Source organism: Podarcis cretensis (genome assembly GCF_951804945.1).
Source record: "Podarcis cretensis genome assembly, chromosome: 16".
Taxonomy (NCBI): Eukaryota; Metazoa; Chordata; class Lepidosauria; order Squamata; family Lacertidae; genus Podarcis; species Podarcis cretensis.
This window is the reverse complement of record NC_137186.1, coordinates 17,424,779-17,451,591: the sequence shown is the minus strand read 5'-3', so window position 1 is coordinate 17,451,591 and position 26,813 is coordinate 17,424,779. Positions and strand designations below refer to the sequence as shown.

The 26,813-nt window shown below is 48.1% G+C and overlaps 1 protein-coding gene across 11 annotated transcripts in view; it reads left to right on the top strand.

The window, feature by feature from the left end:
• Window positions 1–26,813, top strand: part of ARHGEF2 (Rho/Rac guanine nucleotide exchange factor 2) — a 111,951-nt gene that overhangs the window by 70,525 nt on the left and 14,613 nt on the right. For 10 of the 11 annotated variants that reach the window (XM_079956442.1, XM_079956440.1, XM_079956441.1 and 7 more), the window contains 7 exons: window positions 8,197–8,341; window positions 21,108–21,175; window positions 22,555–22,618; window positions 23,396–23,525; window positions 24,293–24,402; window positions 25,016–25,162; window positions 26,423–26,673. In XM_079956442.1, the coding sequence (XP_079812568.1) occupies window positions 8,197–8,341; window positions 21,108–21,175; window positions 22,555–22,618; window positions 23,396–23,525; window positions 24,293–24,402; window positions 25,016–25,162; window positions 26,423–26,673 (915 nt within the window). Of the gene's footprint in view, window positions 1–6,213; window positions 6,602–8,196; window positions 8,342–21,107; window positions 21,176–22,554; window positions 22,619–23,395; window positions 23,526–24,292; window positions 24,403–25,015; window positions 25,163–26,422; window positions 26,674–26,813 lie in introns of those variants that run through there. The other variant, XM_079956444.1, reaches the window with a different exon arrangement.

Below are 26,813 nucleotides of genomic sequence, written 5' to 3'. Positions count from 1 at the left end.
CTCAGTATTCTTAAAAAGAAAGAAAAAAGTGGGTCACATCTTCAGCAGGCTTTATCTGAGGCTCTACAGCTTTGCACCCATTAAATCTAGATTTGTAGACCAGGCACGATGCCAGCCAACCAGCCTATCACCCCCTTCCCCCACAAATCAAGCAGAGTTCTGGGGATGGGGATGGGGGGAACAGATTAGGCAGCCCCTGCCTCTTTTCCTAGCTCCTTTCCTTCGGGCTAGACCAGCTAAGAGGAGAGAAAGTTGGGATGGACACAAACTGAGTATCTGGCTGTTCTCATTCAACCCACAGCTGCTCAATTGTCTGCAAAAACTGAAAGCCGCCAGTGCCCAGGCTCTGTGAGTGAAAACTCTGGGGCAAAAAGTACCGATTGAGGAGACATTATGAAATAGTTTTGGGTAGGCTTTGCCAGCATGGTGCCTTCCAGATGTTTTGGGCTGGATGGGGCTGATGAGTGCACTAAATTAGCGAAGACTGATTTAGGGCTTGGTCCGCACCAAGACAGGGCAGAGAAAGAGACAATGTTTTTGCTGCTCAAAGTAACCACATGCTGCTATCCTCTGCAAGGGCAGTGCTGGGGGTCCTAGACTGCAAACCTGTGTGACTGGTGACGTTGAACTAGTGGCAGAAAGGAATCACTGGTAGAAAGGCATTTGAAACTGCTCTTTCCCCAGAAAAGGTCTGTGAAACTCAAAAGTATGCATGCTCATATTTATTTGCTTATTGCATTTATATCCCATCTCCCCCCACATGGAGTTCAAGGTGGCATGCACATGGTTCTCCTCCTCCTCATTTCATCTGCACAACAACCCTATGAGGTAGACTAGGCTGAGAGACATTGACAAGTCCAAGGTACATGGCCCAGTGGAGATTCGAACCCTGGTCTTCCAGGTTCTGGTCCTACACACTAACAACTACACTTCAGTCAAAGATGTCCTTTTCTACCCCATGTATGCTCCTTTGTATCATCCACCCTGTGGGACCAACAAGGCAGCAACTCTGTGCCTTGCCAGCCCTGCTTTAGCAATATTCACCGCAATCCTGAAATCTCAGCTCTTCCCTTGAGGCAGTGGGCAGAGCAGGGTGGAGTGCTGGACAAGGACAAGCACATCTTCTCTTGCCTTGAAATCTGTGGCACGGAGAGGTGCCCAAGTGCTGCAAGGAAATCCATCCCCATGGCTCAGTGGGGTTAACGTTTAAGAAGCTTCCAGCTGCTTGGCCCCATTTAAAGCAGATTATAAAAAATCAGAGTGGGCTTGGTTTGTGGGGAGGGGAGAGAACGGGGGGGGGGGGGGAAGGGTGCCTCTCACTTGGATACCCAAATTTTTCAGTTTGCCTAAAAGTATATATTTCTACTGCCTGTATCATAATGGGAGTTTCCCCCCTTAAGGCCAGGGGTGGCTAATTGTCTGTTGGGATGGGGCTAACCCAGCCCCTACTCCACTCCCAAGCAGGTTTTTCTGATCTCTCACCATTCCATCCATTTTGGCTGCAGTAGCAGCATTGAAGAAGAAAAATTAAAGTAGACACAGCACTGGGACGGGTGAAGCTCCCTCCCCATTTCATATTGATCATTTGATGAGCTGAGAGGCAGTGATAAACTCCCTCCTGCATACATTCACTGAGGGGGGGTAGCTGTGGGTCTCTGTGACAGTATGGGCTCCCTGCCTGGAGCACTTTGTATTAGAACTCCTGGATGAGGGGGGCAAGAAACTCTGGACTACCTCCTTGCTTTTGGAGAATCCAGTTGGTGGGTTTTGCTCAAGGTCCAACTGATCCTGATATCTGGAGTGAGGCGGGTATTTTCCCTGCCCCCATGCATGGCTAAAACTGGCCAGGAATGGTGAGCTGGTGTTGGGAGGATTTTTGCCTCTCATCAGACATCCCACTTGCCCCCCCCAGCATCCCGATCAATGCCTCCCAGGCCCCTGGGCCCCCTCCCTGAGGGTCCAACTCCACATTCCCATCCCAGTCTCTTCCCTGTCTGACCAGCCCTACCAAGAAGTCTCCAAGGAGCTCATGAGACCCAGCCAGCTGGAGTCAAAAACACCCAGAAGGCAGCAGTTTGGCAAAGGCTGCTGCAAAGCATTATGTACTTTGATGGAGGGCACTATATTTAAAAATAATCATCATCTACATCTCGGGCTTTGTTCCCCCAGCTGTACAAACAGGGCTGCTCCACTTGGTTGCTGCATGGGCCGTTGCACCAAACTTGTATGGCAGAGTTTGGATTTGCAGAAACGTTTTATAAATACTTGCCGCCTTCCTGTCTTCCACAAATCCATCCCAAAGAGCCTCCAGGCAACTGCGATTTTCAAGCAGTTGCAGTGTAGAAGGGAGTGGTAGGTTGATCTCTCTCTCTGTTTTTTTAGATTATCTAGCCAGCTTCCTCTTGCTTGATGCCGCAATCGCTCCTGCCTTCTGGCTGCCGCCCAAACAGTACAGAATAACATATTTGTATTGCTGAACTCCCTCCTGCTGCTGCTCTGGAGACCCGAAGCTTGTCTCTGCTGAGAGGGGCAGACAGGCTCGCTCCTCTCAGGGCAGAGGTTCTGTAGGCATGCAACAGAGAACAAGGCTCCCTTTGTCTGTCTGCTTGGCCTGGGCAGATAGAGGACACCAAACGGCATCTTCTCTGCAAATGAGCCTCATATCTCCTTTGGAACTAAACAAGCAGCAAAGAAGCGTATTTAAATTTCAAACCCTTCTTGTCCTGAGACTGTAATTTAAGACTTTGCAAAGGCCATGGCTTAGTGGTAGAGCACATGGATTGCATCAACAGGTGCCAGGTTCATTCCCCAAAATCTTTAGGTAGGACTGGGGAAATTCCCCATCAAAAGCCCTGGAGAGACACTGTCCATCAGTGTAGAAAACACCAAGCAATTTATTTGTTTGTTACATTTATAGGCCACCTTTTCTTCCAAGGCGCTCAAGGTGTTGTACATGGTTCTCCCCTCCCCGCTTTGTCCTCACAACCCAAATTGCCCCATCAGATTGTCCATTTGATGAGTAGAGAGGGGGTAAGATAAGCCCCTTTTCATCAGCTGATCTGCACTTAGCAGATGAGAGGAGGGACCGTGTGCATGAGAGAGATGGGCACATGCTCCCACTTTTGACCACACCCAGCATTGGTGTGTGGCCCCCAGAGGGTTGCCCAAGAGTGAATGAGGCTGGAAAAATGTTGACCACCTCGGCCTAAAGTTCCCCTTTATCTAAGGCAGTGGTTCCTCTAGTGCCCCCAGTGGTCGAGTGTATGCTCCCGCCACCTGGGTTGGGCTCGAGAATGCTGCCCGCCAAGGAGAGGGGAGGCAATGCTGTACTGCGACTCTCCTCCTCCCGGGTAAGGCCTGACAAAGAGGCAGAGCTGTGGCTGGGTGCAAGGGAGCTGGCTGTTTCCTCGTGTGCACACCCCAGTGCAGCAGAGGGGCACCGCCCTGGCAACGCTGCTGCCACCGCCTCTCCTCTGTCCCCGGGTCAGACCTGACTTGAGAGCAGAGCTGCCGCTGGGCGTGAGAAAGCTTGTTGCATGCTGGAACCAGGCTCTAATGAGGGGAGGGGGTGTCTGGTTGCGCCCCGTCTAAAAAAATCCACCTGTGCCCCCCAGCCCCCCCACACCTCTGAGTGCCCCCTCCAAGGTATTCCCCCTTGGGGGGCACTGCTTTCCACCAAAGGAAGCCCTAAAACCTCAGGACCCCAGTCAAGAGTGCAGGCTGAATTCTGATTTGGTGGGTGAGCTTATCTTCCTTCTGCTCTGGGGTGTCCATCAAGCTTCACCCTTAGAAGTGCCAGGCACAGTCGTGCCCCATCCTGTGCCCCTGCCAGACATCACCAGCCCCAGCCCTGCCCCACCATGCTCCACCCCCAGTCTGACAAGGACCACCCTTCAGCTCCCGGGACCCTCTCTCATTCTCAGAAGCAGAGACTTTGCAATCCAGCTCATCTGCTCTGCCTCACCAGACTAACCAGGAAATTGCCCAATCTGCTTCCCTTGTGACAGTGTCGCCTGCTGGTTTCTAAATAGTGGGTTCCTAGGAAGCCTACCAGAGTTACTTATGAAATGTCTGCCTTTACTGATCCTTTCCTTCTCAAGCCACACATGACAGTGAGGCCCTGCGGCCGAGGGAAGTGAGTGTGTGTCTTGAAGTGCCTTCTCTGCAGCGCACACTCAAAGGGGTGACCTTCAGACCTCTAGTGCAGTGTTGCTGGTGTGCTAAAAGCAGGCCTTAAACCACTGGTTTCCAAGCCCCATATAATGTGTCGCGGTAATCTAACCTAGAGGTTACCAGAACACAGACAACAGAAGTTAGGCTGCCCCCTCTCCAGGTAGTGGCGTAGCTGGGCCACTCCCCAAGCATCACTCTCCTAGTGGGTTGTGCAAAATATCCTATTCTGCGTATTATTATTTTTATAGGGTAGGGGGCACCAGGGGAGAACTTATGGACCAAGGAGACAGTGACCCAGCAGCCTTAAATTACTGTTGAACGCACAGATGGCTCAGCAAATATAAGAGCGCACCGGTGCCTTCTATGCAATTGGTTCTGATCATGTTGCAAAGCCTCGGATGTGGCATCCCTGCCAAAGACAACCGCTCTGTGCCAGCCTCTCTGTTTCCCAAGAAAATGTGCAACGCAGCAGTGCCTGCCACCCCCACCCCCCTCTCAGACACGTGAGGCTAGGGTGGCTCTTGAGTCAAAAATAGCCAAGCCTCTGATTGCGCCTCTTGCTCAAAGCTTTGGCAACAGGAAGACCCTGTCTCACTTCCCCTTTTCAAGGGAAACTGCCATGGCAACCCAGTTGCCTGACTATGCCCCGAGCAGGTCACAGGGCCTGTAGGCCCTCAACCCTCTCGCTCTTCCATCTGCATTTTTGGCCATGTTTAGGATGACCTTCGATGGGCTCCCCAGTATTGCAGTTTGATTGTCGGTCAAAAGCCTGCCGGCAGAGCTCCAGTTTTCCAGGTTGAGCTTTCCCGGTTTTGAAATTGTGCCCCCTCTGCCTTTCCCTCTGTTTGGGTCAGTTTCCACTTCTTCAAGTTATCCAAGCCAGGACCTGTTCGAAAATCCCCAAGTTGAAACCTCCCCCAGAATCTGAAGTGCGTAAGATCAGGATCCCAGTATTTCTACTTGGCCTGGCCAATCAAAAAGCTTCATTCTGCCTGTCAATCACAGGGAATGATGTTGCACAATGTCAGTTCTCAAAATCTGTGCAAGAGGAGGGTTCTGGGGCTCAGCAGACACACACTAGTCCCAGCAAGGAATCAGGGACAGATATGAGCCAGTTTGCATTTAAAGGCAAACCTGTCCAACTTGCACTTTGTCAAAACTGCACACAAATATGTGTTCGTTAAGATAATTTGCATTAAAATACTGACAAGGTTTCATGAGATTTTTTTTAAAGAATTGGTTTACTACTGAGTAGACACTGTTGGATTGTACTGTACTGGTCTTTAGCCCCCAATGTGCTGCGATAACCCGTTTGCTTCAACAAACAGGACCTCCACCCCTAGAAGATTGTGGGATATAAATGTCATAAATGACTGTAGTGTTGAACTGGGACCTGGGAGACCACAGTTCATATCCCCACTTGGCTGTGAACCTCTCTTGGTGACCTTGGGCCCCGTCCCTCACTCTCAGCCGAACCTACGTCACAGGGTTGTTGTGAGGACAGACGGGGGAGAAGAAGTATGTGCACCAAACATACATATATGCATATACATTAGCATGCATGAATTTTAATACAAATCTTTGTCCCTGTTTGTTGTCCTTTTTTGTGCATGTGCCCCCCCTTTTGGTCCCTTTGCAAGCCAGCTCACCCCCTTGTAGACAGAAGGAAAACACTTTTGTTTTTGTTTTTTTGCAAGGCAGGCAGCCCAGGTGTTCTGGTCAGCCAGCCTGGCGTTTTGCAGGTTGATGCACTTGATTATACCTCACATCCTTTTTAAAATGGTTAAAAGTTGGAATATATATATATATATATATATATATATATATATATTTTACCCAAACACTGGGGGAAGCGGGGCTTGGCTTGAGCATTCGCACCGTTTTTTATTTCAACTAAATATTTCTTGGACCCAGCCTTCCAAATAATCCTGCCGCCCCCGCCCCGGTAATGAAGACATGATGAAGCAAGACCTTTCTCTATAGACTGTTCGACGCTGAGGACTGTAGGCACGTGCGCTGGGGGTGGGGGTGGAATTTCTCAGTCAGACATATGGTTGTCATGGTTATTGGAAGCAGAGAGGTACAGGAGAAGATGAACTGCATGGGTGTCTCTCTCTCTCTCTCTCTCTTTCTCTCTCCCCCCCCCCCATCCACCTCCTCCTTCTGCATCTCTGCAATCTGGGCTTTCCAGGCTCAAGTTGGGTCTACATACTGGTTTCTCCCTTCCTGCTTCTTTCTGGGGCCTTAATTGATAAGAGTGGTGGTGGTTAGATGTCTCAGTAGCATCCCACCTCAGCGGAAGATGAGTTACCCTACGGTTTATGAGAGACAGCTGAGGCTTGGAGTCTCAAGACCCTGCCGGGATCCCCCTAGTCCAGGGATGAGCTGGAACAGACGGCAGCCAAGCCGGAGAGGGACTGTGGCAAAGGTGTGTTGAGGAGGACCGAGGCTGGGTCAACCATTCTGCTTGTGTGTGTTCGTTAGCAGAAGTTCGTTTCCGTGAAGGCTGTTTTGTGTCGTGCTATTTTTTGCCAGGGATGGAGTGGGGGGCTTGTGCCTAATTTATTTTTCACTTAGGATGATTTGGCAGAACGGTTTCTTTTCACACTCCAGATTGGATCAACCTTCACAAATTAGTCCAGCTCATGAGACAGTCATAGTACGGCTCTATTCTGCCTTGGTCAGACCTCACCTGGAGTCCTGTGTCCAGTTCTGGGCACCACAGTTCAAGAAGGATATTGACAGGATGGTAGTTGTGCAGAGGAAGGTGGCCAAGATAATAAAGGGTCTGGAAGCCAAGCCTTGTGAGGAACCGTTGAGGGAATTGGGTATGTTTAGCCTAGAGAAGACTGAGAGGGGATATATGATCACCATCTTCAGATACCTGAAGGGCTGTCACATGGAAGATGGACCTGGACTGACAGATTCCAGTTACAAAAAGGAGATTCTGACTAAATGTTAAGAAGAACTTTCAGATGGTAAGAGCAGTTCAATAGTGGAATGGACCCCTCAGAAAGGGGTGGACTCCTTCGTTGGAGGTTTTCAAGCAGATTTTGAATAGCTATCTGCTAGGGATATTTAATTATGATTTCTGCATTGCAGGGGGTTGGACTAGATGACCCTTGGGAGCCCATTCCAAATATATAATTCAATGATTCCATGTAGCTTGTCTTGTTCACTTTAGCCACCTAGATTGCCCCTTTATTGTAGATTGTGTGTGTGGAATTGTTGGAAAGAGGTTTGTGCCTCTGGGTAGCAGTTTGGAACAGGCAAACGTTAAGATTCTTGTAACTTTGAAAGCCCAGTATTCTTTTTTTAAACCCCCCACCAGTCTGAATGTAGCATTTAATTCCTTTCATGCTCTTGCGTGAAAGGAACATCCCCGGTTAGCCTGGCCACTGTGACTGTGTACAGAAATGATCCTGGTGCCAAAACATTTTAGCGGAACCTCAAGGTGAGGCAGAGGGTAGCAAAGGAAGAGTGGGGCGCATTCCTGGGGTGTCTATGTGCAATTGAAGGGAATTAGGGTGGCTCAAGAGGAAATAGAGAACAAATTCTCTGGCTTGGCTTTCCCTTGTGATGGCTCTCCTTTATGCGCTCCTGATTATGACATTTCCAACTCTGGATGCGGCCGGACTTTGAGCAGCAAGTGCAAAAAGAGCAGAGCATGTCGGCACTGTAACACAATTGCCTTAAATCAGCAGCAGGGCTTAAGACTTGGGTATTTTGCTTAGTTTTGTTTTCAGGTGTGTTTTTCTCTTCACACAGAATTTAAATGGGGTTTTAACGATTAGAAGGTTCTATTGTCTCATGTCTGTGTTACACCTGTCTGTGGGGCCACCCCCCTCCCCAGTTCCTTGGATCTGTAAATGCTGGCAAGGTGGAAACTGCATACAGGCTGTAAACACCTGCTGGGGCGGAGCCACATTGGCAAGCTTGAAACACACCTCTGATTCAGAGGCCCTTTTCTGGAGAGGCCACTGGTCACTGCTGCTAACCCATCTCTTTCTTGCTTTCCCACAGAACAAAGAGAAAGAAAGGATGAAGGAGAGCAAAGATGCCCGCTACACCAACGGGCACCTCTTCACCTCCATCACCGTCTCAGGCATGACCATGTGCTATGCCTGCAACAAGAGCATCACTGCCAAGGAGGCACTGATTTGTCCCAGTGAGTAGGCCTCTAGCCTTCTTTCTTTATTGCTTTTTATTTACTTCAAAAAATAAATAAATTATACATCACTTGATTGTAAAAACAAACAAAACCCCCAAAACCTCAAGGCGGCATACAAAAAGAATAAAACGATAAAATTATCGGTAAAACAGTAAAAACAAAAAAAAAAAACCAAACCACCCAACTATGTAAAACATTTGTAAAAAAAGAATTAAAATTAGCAACAAGCTGAAAACCAGATTAAAAGACATGTCAGTGTTCTATATGTCTTGATAGGGAAATGTGTTTAGCAGGTACCGAAAAGGGTACAGCAAAGGCGGCTGCCTGGTTTCAATAGGCAGGGAGTTCCAATGTGTGAGTGCTGCCACAGCAAAAGATCAATTTCTTACAAATGCAGAATGAGTATTATGTGACATCTGTAACAGTGCCAGTTCAGGCCGATCAAAGCAGTTGAGCGGGCGTACATGGGGTAAGATGATTTTGTGGGTAAACTGACCCCAAGTAATTCAGGACTTTGTAAACTAATAGTAACACCTTGAACTTGGCCCGGTAGCAAATGGGGAACCAGTAAATAAGGATTTGGGGTGTGGGTGTATTGTATCCCACCCAACCAACCGATACCTCAAGTTATGGGTCATTAGAAACTGAAATAAGCACATAGGCTGCTGGATAGTAGCTTCAGAATGCCCTTCTCTAAATTTCCCTTGGGGAAGGGCAGATAGGGACGGAGGAGGATTTCATTTGGCTTCCTTTGTGTGCCATGTGCATTGCCAGCATGCCAGGGCACCTGTTGCATAGACATGCTTGCCAGCCTTGCTGTCTTAGTGGCTGAGGACCCAGTTTAAACACGAAGCCCGCGTGAGAAAATTCATGCTTGGCACCACATCCAAATCAGACTCCACTTTCCCACCCAGCCAGGAAAGATGTTTGTCTTTATAACCATTTGGCCATTTCTCCAATGCTCAAACAGTTACTGTTTAAATGCTGGGAAAATGTGATTTCTCCCCAGCCCAGCAACTAATTTTCATGAAATGCGGGTGTACGATAAGCTCTTTCAGGTAGTTGGAGCCCTGAAGGGTTGTTCTGTGTGTGCTGATGAGGCTTACCGGTAGTTCTCTTGCTGCTTTCCATCTGCCCCAAATGTGCAAGTGAATGTTCTCAGTCCATGCCCAGACTCAGTAATGGGGCTGCATGAGGATTAAGCACTCTGTCTGGCCTTGATGGAGGAGATGGCATTTGGCCTGCTCTGGATGGAGTTGCCTTCCCATTTAAGGATTGGGGTCGCAGCTTCTAGGTGCCATGAGAACCAGCCCCAGTCATGGATGCTCAAGTGGTATTGGTGGCACAAAGCCCCTTTTGCTAAGCTGAATTTATTTATTTGTCATGTTACCGCCCCATGCCATAGCCCTCTGACTTCTCTAGAGAGAGCATTCTAAACCTGGGGATAGGGAGTACTACTGAGAAGCCCCTCACCATTGTAGCTGTTCCTGAGATTGAGTGGGCAATCAGAGAAGGCTCTCTGCTGATGATTTGAGCACAGGGATTGCCAACCTTTTTGTAGAAATATGCAGCACAGTGTTACTGGAGACTGGAACCAGAGGCATTGTTGGCTGTGGTCTACATATCTTAGGTTGGATTCAGACAGTAATGGGGTGTGTGGGTGTTCTGAGAGCTGATGGTGGTTTGAATGAGACAGCACCCACCATAACTGGCAATCATCCCACCTTTTGTCTTTGGTTAAACAGAGTGTGCAGGTTTTTTAGGTAAAAAACTGCTAGACCTCTTTGACCAGGGGCAACAGTGAGGCAGAACTTTCTACACCATAGAAGCCTCAGTCAAACAAACCCTCTCAGAAACTATGCTCCAGCCTCACTGCTTCTGCCCCTTGATTGTCATTGATGAAATGAGCTCCGCAGGTTTCAGAAACTCTGCAAAAACCTACCAAACCTGTTCACTAGAGAGAACAAAAGGCTGAGTGTGCTCACTGTGAGCAACTGTGCCTGCTTTGAGCCACCTCCAACTCCCTGAAATAGGCTGATGCCTTACTTTCTTCTCATCTCCTTTTCTTGTGGCTTGGTGGGATTAGATGACTCTTCCTCACCCCCTAACCTGTTTCTGGGCTTGTTCCTGCCCCCTTCGCCTGGAGAGAGGCCTTCCAGAACAGCTGCAGTCCTGGGCCACAACATCTTCAGTCTGGAACATCTGCCTGTGAGGACAGCTGTTGGGGCTGGGCCTCCCAGAGGGGCTTTTGCTCTTAGGCTGCAGGGGCTGGCTTTGTTGTCTGACTCTCCCTTGGTGACCTGGAAGGGCCTTTGATGTTGCGGCTTGTTTTCTCCTGACCCCACCAGCCCCTGGCCTGAAAACTTGGCCCCAGCTGCATCTGAGCAGTCACACTTGAGCTGTTAGAGAGTTTGCCGGCAGCCATGCCAAAAGCAGCCTTCTCCTTGAGTAAATAAACATTGTCAGGCAGTGTGCTTTATTTATATATTGGTGGTGGCTAACAGCTTGAATATAGACCAGGGAGGTGGAACCTCAGGTCCAGAGGTGGAATGTGGCCCTTGAGGCATCTCTATGTGGCCCTCAGGATTCTCCATAGGCCACACACCCTCTTCCCTGGCCACACCCCTCACAGCTTTCTCTTCTGCCTTCCTTAAGTGTGTTTGCCTGGCTGGAATGCCTCTCTGAAGGGTGATCATGGCTCTTTCAGGCCTGGATGGAGAGGCAGGGGTGGATGTTTGTGAGTGTGAGTAATCACTAAGTAATTATTAGTAATTTTTGCATGGTAAGACTCACATCCGACACTATGCCTACTTTGTTTTATTTATTGCATTTCTATCCCACCTTTTTCTCCAAGGAGCTCAAGGCGGTGTATGTGGCTCCAAACATTTCCCCATTTAACCCCCACAACAGGCATGTGACCTAGGTTAGGCTAAGAGGCAGTAACTGATCTGGAGGTCACCTAGTGAGCTTCCTGACCAGTTTAGGATTTGAACCCTGGTCTCTCCTGGGACCTAGTCCAACTATCTAAATACTATACTCTAAGCACTATGCTACACGGGCTCTCTAGCCTCAGCCACTCTTGTGTCTGGCTCCATATACCACTGGCATTATTATGATTATTATCAAACCTATAGTGATATGAGCGGGACGCGGGTGGCGCTGTGGGCTAAACCACAAAGCCTAGGACTTGCCGATCAGAAGGTCAGCAATTCGAATCCCTGCAATGGGGTGAGCTCCTGTTGCCCGGTCCCTGCTCCTGCCAACCTAGCAGTTTGAAAGCACGTCAAAGTGCAAGTAGATAAATAGGTACTGCTCCAGCGGGAAGGTAAACGGCATTTCCATGCGCTGCTCTGGTTCACCAGAAGCGGCTTAGTCATGCTGGCCACATGACCTGGAAACTGTACGCCGGCTCCCTCAGCCAATAAAGCGAGATGAGCGCCGCAACCCCAGAGTCGGCCATGGCTAGACCTAATGGTCAGGGATCCTTTTACCTATAGTTATATAGCGCCATCACGGTACATGGCATGTGACCCTGTGAGAGAAAGTTGCCCTCTGGTTGAAATAAGTTCACTACCTCTAGCCTAGGTTCTCAAGAGTTGGGCTTCCCTTTGCTAAGCTACTTGGCGGCTGGATCTCAGCCTGCTCATTATAGTTACCCTCTTGCCCATGCCCACTTCTGGGAAAGGAGGAGATTACCTCTGAGCTACTCCTGTGCTCCCCGCTCCCACAAGTTGGTTCTCCTGGTTTTATACACAATTCTACATTTTGGAGTTGCTCTACCGCAGTCTGAGTTCAGGCTGAGGCCAAAGCTTACTTGCTGAACATGATAATTCAACAGGTTGGGCACATAAGGCCTTGCCAAAAAAGAGAGCAGCAGAGGACACAGATCTGCATAACAGGTACAAGTGCCAACTTTCATGAATGGAGGTAATTACTATCATTTAAATGAAAACAGAGTATATCTTGTCATGGTGGGGAAGGCTGTGTGCCGGCTCACTCTGCTCCCAAGTGCTGCTGGAACAGACTCCCTCGGAAGGTGGTGGATCATCCTTCATTGGAGGTTTTTCAACAGCAGTTGGATGGTCATTGTCAGAGATTCTTTAGTTGTAATTCCTGCATTGCAGGGGATTGGACTAAATGACCGTTGGGGACACTAAAATTCTGTGATTCTATGCTAGATACTGAGAGGCAACATCAAACCCACCCTTTTTATAAGGGTCATTATCTTTAAACCCAATTTGGACCAAGCACCTTTCCAAGCGGAGAATCACTTCAAAAAGATAACTATCCTTGATCTTTCAAAGCATATATATATTTGTTGTTGTTTAGTCGTTTAGTCGTGTCCGACTCTTTGTGACCCCATGGACCAGAGAACGCCAGGCACTCCTGTCCTCCACTGCCCCCCGCAGCTTGGTCAGACTCATGCTGGTAACCTCGAAAACACTATCCAACCATCTAGTCCTCTGTCGCCCCCTTCTCCTTGTGCCCTCCATCTTTCCCAACATCAGGGTCTTTTCCAGGGAGTCTTCTCTTCTCATGAGGTGGCCAAAGTACTGGAGCCTCAGCTTCACAATCTGTCCTTCCAGTGAGCACTCAGGACTGATTTCCTTACGAATGGATATGTTTGATCTTCTTGCAGTCCATGGGACTCTCAAGAGTCTCCTCCAGCACCATAATTCAAAAGCATCAATTCTTCGGCGATCAGCCTTCTTTATGGTCCAGCTCTCACTTCCATACATCACTACTGGGAAAACCATAGCTTTAACTATACGGACCTTATATATATTTAGGACATCATTTAGTTGGGATTCAGCCCCTCAACCTGTTACAACACCTGCATTCATTGTCAGACAGGAGATGGCATAGTAGGGAGGTGAGAAGCAGCATGCAGGTGCACAGTTCCTTTCCCTTGCTCCCGAGTAGCCGCAGAGCATCCTCACCCATCAAGGGCCAAATCTGCACTGTGATACCGCTCAGGGCTTCCCCTAAAGAATTCTTGGAGCTGGAATTTGTTAAGGGTGCCAAGAGTTGCTAGGAGACCCCTTTTCCCCCTCGCAGAGCTACATTGTCACTTCCCAGGGAACTCTGGGAATTGTAGCTCTGTGGGGGGAATAGGGGGCCTCCCAACCATTACCCACACACTTTACAAACTACATTTTAAATTATTGGTACAGGTCTGCCAAAAGTTTTTAAGGCTCCTCCTCCCATCCGTGTGAGAGGCACAAAAGGGGCTCATCTCTCCTTCCCTCCTTCTTCCGGCTGAGACTGTCCCTTCCACGTGGGCTACAGGACTTGGCAACTGTTCCCGGCCCAGCAGATGGTGCTCTGAACAAGTCGGCCGTTTGGTGTTTTTCCCCTCAGCCCTCCTCCCCAATGGTTGGGGGTGGGCCTGGAATTTTCCGGGTGCGGGGGAATCTCCTGGAAGCCCTTTTGCATTATTGATCAGAAACATCAAAGCTCCTCATGAAATATACTGAAAACTGTTAACAAACGGGGGCATTTTAAAAGTCAGCTCTGCCTCGCAGCATTAGAAATGGGGCAGCAGGGGGACCCCTAGGACCACCAACAAGAGAACTGGAGATTGAAACCAATAGTCGGGTCTGGTTGGTTCTTAGGGGAGAGGCCAAAGCTCAGTGGTAGAGGGCAGAACTGGGTGTCTCCATTTAAAGATTCTAGCCATCTATCTAGCCACCTTTTAGGGTCAAACCCTTCCAAGGGTGTCACAATATATACCGTATTTTTTGCTCTATAAGACTCACTTTTTCCCTTCTAAAAAGTAAGGGGAAATGTGTGTGCGTCTTATGGAGCGAATGCAGGCTGCACAGCCATCCCAGAAGCCAGAACAGGAATAGGGATCGCTGCTTTTGCTGCACAGCGATCCCTCTTGCTGTTCTGGCTTTTGAGATTCGGAATATTTTTTTTCTTGTTTTCCTCCTCCGAAAACTAGGTGCGTCTTATGGTCTGGTGCGTCTTAATAGAGTGAAAAATACGGTAATCAGGTGTCAGGTGAACGGAAAGGCCTCTGTCACCTGGACTGAATAGACCAGTGGTTGCTAACCTGGTGCTCTCCTGGTGCTTCAGACTACAACTCCCATCAGCCCCAGCCAGCACAGTCACTAGCCCAGTGAGCTTTATCGCCAAGTAGAGATGTGAATCCTGGTCTTTCCCAGATCCTAGTCTGACACACTAAGCCAGAGCTTTCCAAGCTGTGTGTTGGCTTTAGCGTGCGCTCCCTGCACTCCTCCCGGGGCTGGAAGGGATTTAGTTTAACCTCCGGTTTGCTAGTAAAACTGAATTACTGCATCATGAAATGATGCATGCCTAAAAAGTGTGTCATCAACATGAAAAGTTTGATGACACACTTTTTAGACATGCTCTAAGCACTACACCACACAGTCTATGCACCAGGAGTGTCTGCTTTATTTGGGTTTTGGGCTTGTTCGTTGCTTTTGTGTTTTTAATCACCTTACAAGCACATTGCCTTGAGGTGATGGCTTCAAAGACCATTAATAATGCAATTGTTTTTGTAGTAGTAGTAGTAATAATAATAATAATAATTAATGATGATGATGGATCTTCTAGAGGCAAATCATGGTCTTTTTTAATCAACCCCACCCCCACCCGCCTTTCCCTCCCTGAATCTCCTAATTGGCCTGCAGCCACATTTGGGACTCTGCTGGTTTCCCCTGCTTTGATCTCTAGGATGGGGGGGGCACTTGTATTTGTGGAAGCAAATAAATGGCACTGCAGGCCTCCTTGTCCGCCTGTGTCACTCCAATTGTGCTCTGCTGTTATCTCAGGCTGGCCTTTTTCCTGGGCCAAGATTTGCCTGTGCTTGTGATCTCTCTCAAACATGGGGGCTAGAGTGGAGCAGATAATGAACAGAGCACACAGGGCTGCCAAGTCTCAAGCAGGGTCACCAAGGCAGGGCTTCATATTCATACCCTTCTTTCTTTCAAGGAGATCAAGGCAGCAGACATAGTCCTTCCCTCCTTTGTTCTGTCCTCACAACAACCCTGTGGGGTAGGCGAGGCAGAGAGAGCATGTGTGTGGCTAACCAAAGGCCACTTACTCGCGTTGTCTCCAAACTGAGAAACATCTGAAACACTGCAGCCTTTCCTCATGGGGTTGCCACTCCAGCCCCTGGATCATTTTGGTTAAAAAAAGCGGGGTTTTTAAAAGGTAGATGTCCCTACACCTGTGAATGAAGCAGATATGGGAATATACACGGCTACCCAGCTTGTGTGTGGTGTGTGGTTAGCAAAAGTGAGCCTGCACATTTCATATCTGCCATGTTTTGCGTTCCCTGTGTCTGCGTGCAAAGTGTGTGTGTATGTGTGTGTGTGTGTGTGTGTGTGTGTGTGTGTGTGTGTGTGTGTAGGGCAGCTCTCTTCCCTTCTTAGGAAACCTCCACCCTGAAAAATCTGGCACCAATCTCAATGCCTTCTTTAGAATAACAGTGCGGGTGTCTGCCAGAATCCACCTTTCTCAACCTGGTGCCTCCACCCAATGTTTTGGACTCCCATCAGCCTCAACCAGCAGCTGGGTACCAGGTTTGAAAGACCAATCCAGTGAGTTTGTGGCCAAGGCAAGATCTGAACCCGAGTTCCCTTGCAGCTCACGGCTTGTTCTTTTAATTGCCGCATTGGGCATCTCTCTCCAGAAATGAAGCAAGTGCAGGAAGGTAGATTAGGCTGCAGACATTTGGTCCTGTGGAGCGGGAAGGAATTTCTCACTTCCCTTTTGCCACTTGGAGCAGTGCGTGAGACAAGCAGACTTGCCAATCTCGAAAAACAATATTTTCTTCCTTCTCAGAAAGAACATGACTTCATTTCCTTGCTGGCAGTCCCAGGCTGTTGTGTCTAAACGAACTCCTCTGTCTTCTAAACTTTTGTATTTTGGATATTATTTTCTTGTGGGAGAAGATGGATCTTTATAAATGTTGGGGTGGTTCTAGGCACTGTAGCAGGCAGAAATCCATCAAGGGGAGCATTTCCCATAGTCTCCATCCCATGCTGTTGAGCCTCTCTTTGCCTGTCATGCAGAGAATATTGTTAGGAGTTTGAGGGATCCTGTAGGGGGGTTGTAGAATGTAAAATATTGAGCTTGCCAAACCAGTCTCTTTGTCTAGGCCAGAGCTTTCCAAACTGTGTGTCGCAACACGTTCATGTGCCAGCTTCAGTTTGATGCATGTCTAAAAAGTGTCACCAAAATGAAAAGTTTGATTGTGTTTGACAGATTAAGTACCATGATTAGCATAATCAATCCTAGAATTGTAGCATTGGAAGAGACCCTGAGGTCCTCTATTCCAACCTCCTGAAATGCTCTGCGCCATAGAATGAATGGCTAGGCCTTTCCTCCACCTCCTCTCACCCAGCCGCTAGGTAGGAGAACAGTAGCCAGAGCTGTGTGTTTGATTCAGCTGGAAGCTGGAGACAGGGCGACATGCTTTCTCTGTGCTACATCCCAAGCTGCGACTAGTGGAGAAACATGAGCCCGTTGTGGGGTTAATTCTGTGAGCCCCTCCATCTTACGTTCAGGTTTTATACAAAACCATATATAAATGTAAATGAAACCATATACCCTAAAGCCAACACAGTATCTGCTGACCTTCATTCCAAGGCTTCTGAACCTGGTTAAGTGCCTGGAACCTATAGAGTCTCTGACCCCTGGAGATTGGGGTGGCTTGTAACACTATATTGGCCTGGGGAATTTCTGCTTCTCCTGCGGTCTTTTAAAGAAAGTTCAGGAGTGAGGGTTGGCTAAAAACTTTTGAGCAGCTCAGTGACTCACAAGGAGAAGGGAGGTGTGAGAACTTTCACTCCCCCATCCTGTACTTACAAGGATCTGAGTATCTTGACTCATTTTACTGCTGTTGTCTGGAAATCTCTTTCTGATCCTACATCAAAGGCAAGGCCATTTGTTCTTTGAGGGGCCGCTGAGGGAGCTATCCGTTGATGAAAATACTTGCAGCAAAAACGATTCTCATATACCACTCTCCAAGAAGCATTCCATGCCTATACACAATGCAAATAATAGTCAAACACAAAGTTTGTAAATAGCTTAGAATTTATTCCATCAGGTGAGTGTCCCAGAGTGAGCCGTGCCTCTAGAATTAAGTTAGTAGCTGTTTTCCAATATTGTGTTTATATATTCCCAGCTGCAGACATGAAGTAGGTCCTTAAACGAGTAAATCCTGATTTTTACATCTATATTATGCTTTTCTTCCATCCTGGAACCTATCTGTGTGGTTCCCAGGCAGTCACCCATCCAGGCATTAAACAGACCCAGGTTTTCATTCCAAAAGACTGCATCCCAAACCTGCTTGTCTTCCAGGTGTGAACACAGGCAGTGGTGGCTGTAGGCATTTTCTTTTTTAAAAAACAAAAAAACCCACACATTAAAAAAGTCTCCCTGCCTCCCACATTCCCATCCACGTACAGACATAACCGAGAAATGACTGTTACTGCCAGAGAAATCCACTTCCTGTGTGCATCACTTCCTCCTACTCATGCATTCTTGGATATTCCGTGAGTCACTGAGCTTGGTGAACTTGTTGTGGTTCTCCTAGCATAAGCAGATTGAGCAAATGGAGGGCTGCTGGTGGTGGGGCAGGCTCTGATTAAACGTCGTCGTATATCCTGAAGGAGAAATGCATGAAAAGAAAAACGGGGATTGACTTTCTATCCCATCTGGCAGTCACTCACAAGAGGGCCTTGATTTGCTGGCCCAGGAGGGGTAGCTCAGAATATGAGCTGCCCCTTTGCTTCCTTGATCTTAATTGCTTCCCTGCCCTCTTAAGTACAGGCGTAAACCAGTTGGGCAGTGATGTGAAACTGAATGGGCTTCCCCCACAGGGTGTCCTGGGAATCGAGGAGCAAGGGATTGCCAACAGAATTCTTAGGCCAGAAATACAGAGGAGACTGTATTCTCTGCAATTTTATTTGTCTGTTGTTCAGAGGAGAAGGAAGATACAGTGGTACCTCGGGTTAAGTACTTAATTTGTTCTGGAGTCCTTTCTTAACCTGAAACTGTTCTTAACCTGAAGCACTGCTTTAGCTAATGGGGCCTCCTGCTGCAGCTGTGCCGCCGGAGCACGATTTCTGTTCTCATCCTGAAGCAAAGTTCTTAACCCAAGGTACTATTTCTGGGTTAGCGGAGTCTGTAACCTGAAGCGTATGTAACCTGAAGCGTATGTAACCCGAGGTACCACTGTACATGAAATGCAGGCTTCAAATTACCAGGCATAGAGGTTGCAGGAGAGTGGTGATGGTGGTGGTTGGGGGAGACTGAGACGTGTTCTCTTAGTGTTCCCTCAGTACCACCCTACCATTTCCAGAATTCCCTAGCTGGGAACAGTGAAGGTTGAAGCTGGGTTTGAAATTGGTTTAAATTTGTAGTGAGGACATGCCCTGACACTGCAAACTTTAAGTTGGTTACAGAACCATGTAACTGCCCCACAGCCCCACTGACTTGGGGCTCCCTGACCTTTTCCTCCTCAGCATAAACTGCACCAAAGGCCTTCATGAGGCACCTCAGCTTTTGGCTCATGGTGGACTGAGTGTTTGGAGGGGAGCATTGGGGAGAAGAGTTCAAGTGTCCATGCTAAACCAGCCCTTTGCCTGGGCATCATTTAGAATAATTGAATCCTAGAACTGTAGAGTTGGAAGGGATCCCCCTGGTCATCTAGATGCAGGAATCACACCTAAAGCATCCTTGACAGACAGCCATCCAACCTCTGCTTAAAAAGCTCCAAGGAAGGAGAGTCTACCACCTTCCAAAATTGTCTGTTCCACTGTTGAACAGCTCTAGCTGTCAGAAAGCCCTTCCTAATATTTAGTCAGAATTTGTGAGAAAGCAGGTGATGTGTTCTTTGGATCTGAAGCTATCTGGCAAATCATAGACGAAGCCCCCTGTCCGCCGCCCCCGGTCCAATTTGAGCCTTTTTATTTCTCCTCTTCCTTATTCAGAAAACCAAAAGGGTCCACACTTGAATGCATTGAACATTCTTTTCACGGAGAAAATCATTATCCAGGGACTTTCCATGTGAACACTCACAGCTTGCTTCAATCAGTTAGAGAGATTTGCTCTGTGGCACCTTTTTCATGGTGGCGTTGCTGTCTGCTTGTGGAGTGTAATAATCTAGATTAAATGGGGTGAGTGGAGACACAGTGATGCAACACCATGTAGTCTGTGGGACTGGAATGGTTGCCTTGTGGTCACACCTCCTTTTGCGAATCTTGCGGATGAAGAAGGAGGTGGCCACCCTCGTATGTGTGTGTCCTTGATCCATTTATTCCTGCAGTCAGAGAGGCAGCCTTCTCCTCCTCCCACCCCATTTCACTCACGCCATCCTTCCGAGCGGATCGTGGAAGGAACAGGCTGTAGCATGGGGGAGTGATCACCGTGTTCTCCCCGATAGTTCCTTGCAGCCAAAAACTTGGCACACAGGCCATGCCCAGCAGGGGCAAGCTGCCATCTGTGTGCCAGCCAAATGGGCAGGATGTCGGCCTTCACTCTTCTCTGGGGGTGGAGGAAACAGCAGGCTGCAGTGTGAGGGGGGTGGGCATCATCCAGAAGGCAGAGCTGTTTGGGTTTTGTTTTTGTTTTTTTCAAATGGCCACCCTACCTGCCACTCCTTCCTACAGACCCAGAAACTTTGATGGTGCTTTACAAGTTGCTTCCAAACTTCCTTTTGAACCCCTGATTGGCTCCAAGATGTGGGGTCCATTTTCAGCAAAGTATTGTTTCCTGGTCCGCCTCCAATGATGATGCCCCCCATAGGATCTGTGGAAAGCTTTCTTTTTTGTTTCTGGCAATACTCAGGTGTTGACTTGTTCTGGCGCATTGTGGTAAAATACAGATACTGCCCCAAAAATCATCATCATCATATCTTACCCTTCCTCACAAAGACACCCTGGCGCACTAAACACATTCATAACAAAATACATGTTAAAAGTAAAAATGTTCTGCCAGCCAATGATTTCAGGGATCCCAGGAACAGCATCTTCCTGCCACCAAATGCTTGGGCAAACAGGAATGTTTTTCAGTTCTTCCTGAAGGTCAACAACAAGGGAGACAGATGCACCTTGCGCAGATGCATCCTGCCCATTTGGCTGGCACAACAAGGGAGACAGGTGCACCACAAACAGGGAGCTGCCACTGAGAAGACCCTGCCGGGGGTCAATGCCAGCCAGGCAGCACTACCCCCACCGTGACCTCACCTGCCAATTGTAGAGTCTGAGATGGTTGAAGTTGGTCCAAGACATTTTGCTGCCCAAGGCAGAGAGCAGGATGGCTCCCCTTCCCTCCATTTCATATGTATAGAAGCTGGCCATTGAACCTCAAAGCAGAGCAGAGGGTTAGTGTAGGGGCTGTCAATATTATTTTATGTAGCTATAGAATCAGATGTAATCTTGTGGCAGGTCACCACTGTTACACACAGGGGAACAGCCAAGGGGCTATAGCCACTGCCCACCAGCTTCTGCCGCCTGAGGCAATGACCTCACTCTCCCTAATGGTAGGGCCAGCCCTGACTCTGCCTGTGCAAACCTATGTTCGTTTTCAATCTATCATGTCACTGCAAGATGGGGGCCTAGTGGAGAGCTTGGCTCAGTTGAAGCCCTGTCTGCTTGGTCCCCCCAGCTGAAAGGGCCTGTTAAAAAATATGATGTTCGGTTTTTTTGATTTAGTGGATGAATCTGAGCATCCAATTGACACTTGTCTCTTTATCACTCATGCCTCCTCTGTTTTTCCCTTCCAGCCTGCAATGTCACCATTCACAACCGCTGCAAAGATACCCTGCCCAACTGCACTAAAGTCAAGCAAAAGGTGAGTGTGTTCATGTAGATGTGTTTGTGAGAGGGGAACTCTTGTAAGCCATGAGCAAGAGGAGGGTGGTAGGGACATGAGAGACTAATGTTTTTAACCAGCTTGTGGCTCATACTACAGTATTTTACTTACTTATATTCATTTTATTTCATGAAATTTACATATCAATTAATTGGAGAAAAATACCTCAAAACGGTTTACCAAAAGAAAAAAACAAGAGAGTTATTAGTAAAAAAAAGTAGTAAAAACATTTTAAAAAATTAAACCCAGCAATAAACTAAAAACACATCAGCATTCTAAACATATGGACAGGCTTGTCTAAGCACAGATGTCATTAGCAGGTGCTGAAAAGCGTACGAAGGAGGTGCCTGTCTGATGTCAATAGGCGGGGAGTTCCAAAGTGTTAGGTGCCTAAAAGGTTTATTTCTTGCAATTTTGGAGTGGGTATTGCATGGTACTGGTACAGAATTGAGCTGCTCAGGCCATCCCTGGGTCATCCTCAGGGCCCCTTTCAGTTGCAGTATTTTTTTAAAAAAAAAAAGCTTTAAAAGCCTGCCTACTTCAGTTGGATGCCAGCCAAAATTGTGTGTGTGTGCTTTATTGTTTTTCTGCTTCTGCTTTTGAAATGGGTTTTATATTATAACGTGGCGGCGTTTGTTTTGATTTTGAATGTTTTACTACAGGATGGCATTTTGTACTTCTTCACATAGCAAGTCATTAAACTATGGAATTCGCTGCCACTGGAGGCAGTGACAGGCACCAAGCTAGACTGCTTTAAAAGAGGATTAGGCAAATTCATGGAGGAGGAGAGGGCTGCTGTGATGGCTACTGACCAGCATGGCTATGCTCTTTCTCTGTGGTCAGAGACGGTGCTTGTGAACACCAGTTGCTGGAAACCGCAAGAGGGGAGAGAGGGCTCCTGTGCTCAGATCCTGCTTGCAGGTTTCCCACAGGCATCTGCTTGGCCACTGTGAGAACAGGATGCTGGGCTAGATGAGCCCCCTTTGGTCTGATCCAACAGGCTCCTCCAATGTTCCTATGCTGAGTTTTGACTGAAAAGTTTTGACTTGAGCACAGACTGAAAAGGCAGCTGAAAAGATAAATAAATAAGAGCCTTCGGGAATCTGCTTGCGGTAGCAGCACTTTGAGAGATTGTCCCCCAAACACAAAAGCAGTAATTTACCAGATATGGATACCAAGAAATAGAGACAAGCATAAGCTACGGTGCTCGCTTTCCTGTTCCAGAGCGAACCACCCAAAAGCACAAAGGAGATACTTCAAAGCCCACCCCCTTTCTCCTCCACCAGAGCTTTATTGCAATGGCCCAGCTGCTGCTCATCGTTTTTCTCTTTCTTTCTCTCCGCCCCCGCCCCTTGCAGCAGCAAAAGGCAGCCTTGCTGAAGAACAATTCAGCCCTGCAGACGGTGTCCCTGAGGAACAAAAGTGAGTGGAGCTGTGAATCCTACGCCAGGAAGGGGAAGCGGGGCAGGGAGTCAGCTGCGGAAGCAGTTCTCCTCTGCTAAAGGAACTGCCTTATAAGGCCCCACCCGTGATATACACTTAAAGCAGTATCATACCACTTTAAACAGTCTCGGCTCCCCCCAAGGAATCCTGGGAAGTGTAGTTTGTTAAAGGTGCTGAGAGTTGCTAGGAAACCCCTACTCCCTTACCAGAACTACAATCCCCAGAATTCTCTGGGAAGTGGGACTGACAGTTAAAGAGTCATGGCTTTCCCTAAAGTATCTGTTAAAAAGCAAGATGCTGCTGCTTTACATTATTAATAATATTTTCATTATTATTGCGGATGGGGCCTTAGTAAGTAGGGCCTGTGCTGCTGAGAAGAGGAGAGGGCAGCTGGGGAGATACTGCTTCTGAGGTGCTTTTCCCAGTTTGGGGTGGGGCAGGGGAAGAGTGAGGCTCACTTTAGTCTAATGGACCCCTCGATAAAGTGTGGCCCTGAAACCTCTTTGGCCAGCTCTGAAAATAGCGGGTGCTTCTGAACATGTGCAGAGTGCCTTTCTGTCAAAGCCACGCCTCTGAGATCTTTTCTGTATACAGTGGGGATGGAAGTGTTGCCTCCAGCCTGTCTTAAGCACCAGCACCCTTAGTCGTTTGTAGAAACCCGGTGGGGCATTATCGGCTGCCTGAATTGCATGGTGCAACTTGTCCTTTGGCTGTCTTGCAATTCTTATCACCCCCGTTTCTCTTTCAAATCTCCAGCCACCATCAGGGAGCGCCCCAATTCTGCCATCTACCCCTCTGAGAGCTTCCGCCAGACCCTGCTGGGGTCTCGCCGGGGTCGCCCCACCTTGTCTCTTTCCAAAAGTGTCTCCACCACTAACATTGCAGGGTAAGTTGAACGGATGGCTTTAAAAAAGGATTGGAGAAAATCATGGAGGAGAGGGTTGGCGGCGGCTGCTAGCCACAATGGCTGTTCTCTGCCACCACAGTCAGAGGCAGCAATGCTTCTGAATACCAGTTGCTGGAAGCTTCAGGAGGGGAGAGGGCTCTTTTGCTCCGGTCCTGCTTGCGAGTTTCCCTGGTTTGCCACCGTGAGAACAGGTTGCTGGACTTTATGGTTCATTGGCCTGATCCAGGAGGCTCTTTCCTTATGCTCTTAAACTAGTGGGGAGAGAAAGCACAAATCTCTCCCTTGTGTGCCCAGATTTACGTTGCAAACTTTGTGGAGCAGGTCATCTGTCTCTTGACTTACATTGGCCCAGTCTTTCCTGACCCAGTGCCCTCCAGATGTTGCTACACTCCAACTCCCGTCCACCCCAACCAATGGAGACCAATGGTCAAGGAGGATGGGAGTTTAGTCCAAGAACACCTGGAGAGGGCTATGGGTTCCCCACCCTCCCTGTAGGAATATTCTCAAAACTTGAACCCTCTTTGTAATAGACAGCGTCAGTCTTGTATTTCTTATCAGACTTGTACTAAGAAGACCTGGGTTCCGATTCCTGCCGGGTTCCTTGAAACTCACTAGGATCGCTCATGACCTTTGGGCAACCCCTCTCTATCTCAACCTCAACTACTTCAAAGGGTTGTTTTGTGTATTAAAAAAGATGATAAAGCAACAATTGTATTGGTTTAGAAAATTCTCCTCTTTCTGTCCAGGAATTTCAACGATGAATCTCCTCTGGGCCTCCGGAGGATCCTGTCCCAGTCCACTGACTCCTTGAACATGCGCAACCGGACCCTCTCAGTCGAGTCCCTCATCGACGAAGGTGAGATGGGAGGTGTGGGTGATGAAATCCTGTGCCAATATTCTGTGCATATGTGTAGAAAACTAGGAATCTGGGTGAGTTTAACACAAATAAGAACAGACAGGCTGGATGTTTGTTTGTTTGTTTGTTTGTTTGTTTGTTTGTTGCCTGACAAATTAGGAGGGCTCTGTTTTTAAGAATGCTGAGTGTTTGTCAACCTTGAATCCCCAGATGCTTTTATTTATTTATTTTTATTTTCCCTCCATAAAATTTATACACTTCTTGATTGTAAACATCAAACCTGCCTGCTTTGTCTCTGTGGTTGAGCTCCCCACCCCTTTTTTTGCATGGGATTTCTGAGCAATCAAAGCATACAGCGTTCCTGGATGAAGTCTTGGGGAGAGGACATCAGAGCCAGTGTCTCTGTGTGAGTTGGACCTGGGTTCCAAGACCACAACCCCAGATGCACTTATTCTGTGTGCATGTTGTGGTTTGATAGTTCCCAGTGTCCAGTGGCTCACATATTCTGCGTGCCCTCGAGGCTCAGTTAGGCTTTCATCCTCTTCCCTCCTCCCCTCCTTCATCAAAGTCATTTCCACATGCACAAACACATTTCCCCTCTTTTTTCCTCCAGGAGCTGAAGTCATATACAACCAGCTGATGAGCGACTTTGAGACTGGCGAGAAGGATTTTGAGGCTGATTCTTGGAGCCTGGCAGTTGACAATAACTTCTTGCAGCAGCACAAAAAGGAAGTCATGAAGCGCCAAGATGTCATCTACGGTGAGGACTTGTGCCACTTTTGCCACCCCTCCACCCCAGCTACTGAGGATTTCTGAAAGCAATGGGTCCCAAACGCCATGTCACCTTGGAAGGAGAAGCATAGTCACAGCCAGTCAATGTCTTCCCAGCAATATATAGTTTGAAAGACACATGAAATGCAGAAAGGTAGCTGTGTCAGTCTGCACCAACAAAACCAACAGAATCTTGAAGCATCTTAAGGACTAGCAAATTGATGGCAGGATAAGCCTTAAAGCACATGTTTAATATCGTGTGTCATTTAGCCTGAAGCTCACAGCCATTGGGAATGGGAAATAACCTTCCTTCCTTCCTTCCTTCCTTCCTTCCTTCCTTCCTTCCTTCCTTCCTTCGACCCCCCCAGTGGAAATTGGTATACAGAGTTTGTGGAATTTAAGCCTTGCCTGGTATTTGTAAGCCTCTTTGCAGGGAGGCATACAGAAATTGTTAGGATCCTCCTTGATAAGTGTCTCAAACCAAATACAACCCCCTGAGTGGTGTTTCTACTGTTTTGATTTTGGGGCTGGGTTTATTGTTGGCCAGAATAACAACCTTAAAGGAGGATTAGAGGTCCCACCCAGACCTCTGACACCATGAGCCGAGCAAAACATTTAGAAGGATCAGGTGGCACAGTCCTCCTGGGATTGCACAACTTCCGCATGCAGGAGGAAGGGGAAATTGCATATTTAAATGCTCCCCTGTGAAAAAAATGAATAAAACTACCCAGCAAGTAAAAAACTACCCAGCAAGTAAAAAAGGGAGGAGACAGAATTCTCCCTAATGGCACACAAACACTCCGGTGTGGGTGGAACATTCAGACACAAGCTACCATCTGAATTCTGAACCGATTAAAAGAATTGTGCTATTTGCACTCAGTATTCCTACACGCTTTCCTTTGTCGCATGATTTATTCCGTTTGGTTCCTGACTTCTAGGCACAGGTCTGAGAGGCTTTTCTTGTGTCCTTCCACTTTCTGTGGGAAAACCCACCATTTATCGCTGAATTGGAGCAAACGTCAATCCACAGAAAACCCGACTGATGTTTGCTGCAATTCAGCAGTGAACAGCGGCTTTTCCCAGGGGAAATAGGTGGGGCGAATGAAAAACCTCTTGGACGCATGCCTGGAAGTCACAAGCAAAACAGAAGTGTGGATGAGCCCTGGCACACCCACCCCACCCCATCTTCTTTCGCCTATACTATGCCAATGCAAACCGGTTCATATCTTCCCTCTTCCTGCTCCTGCAGAGTTGATCCAGACAGAACTCCACCACGTGCAGACGCTGAAGATCATGACCAACCTCTTCCGCAAGGGCATGCTGGAGGACCTCCAGATGGACGTGGCCCTAGTGCAGAGCATGTTCCCCTGCGTAGATGAGCTCAGCGACATCCACGACCGCTTCCTCGTCCAGCTCCTGGAGCGCCGCAAGGAGTCCCTGGCCGCCGACAGCAACAAGAACTTTGTCATCAACCGGCTGGGGGACATCCTCATCCAACAGGTGCAGCAGCCGCCATTCTTGCTGGCACCCATTTGGAGTGGGGTGTGTGGCATAGAGGGGCATAGAGGGAGAAAGCAACTCTTATCTCCCTTCTCCCTGCCCAGCTAGTATGTCAGGAACATGGGATACTGTTTTGTACT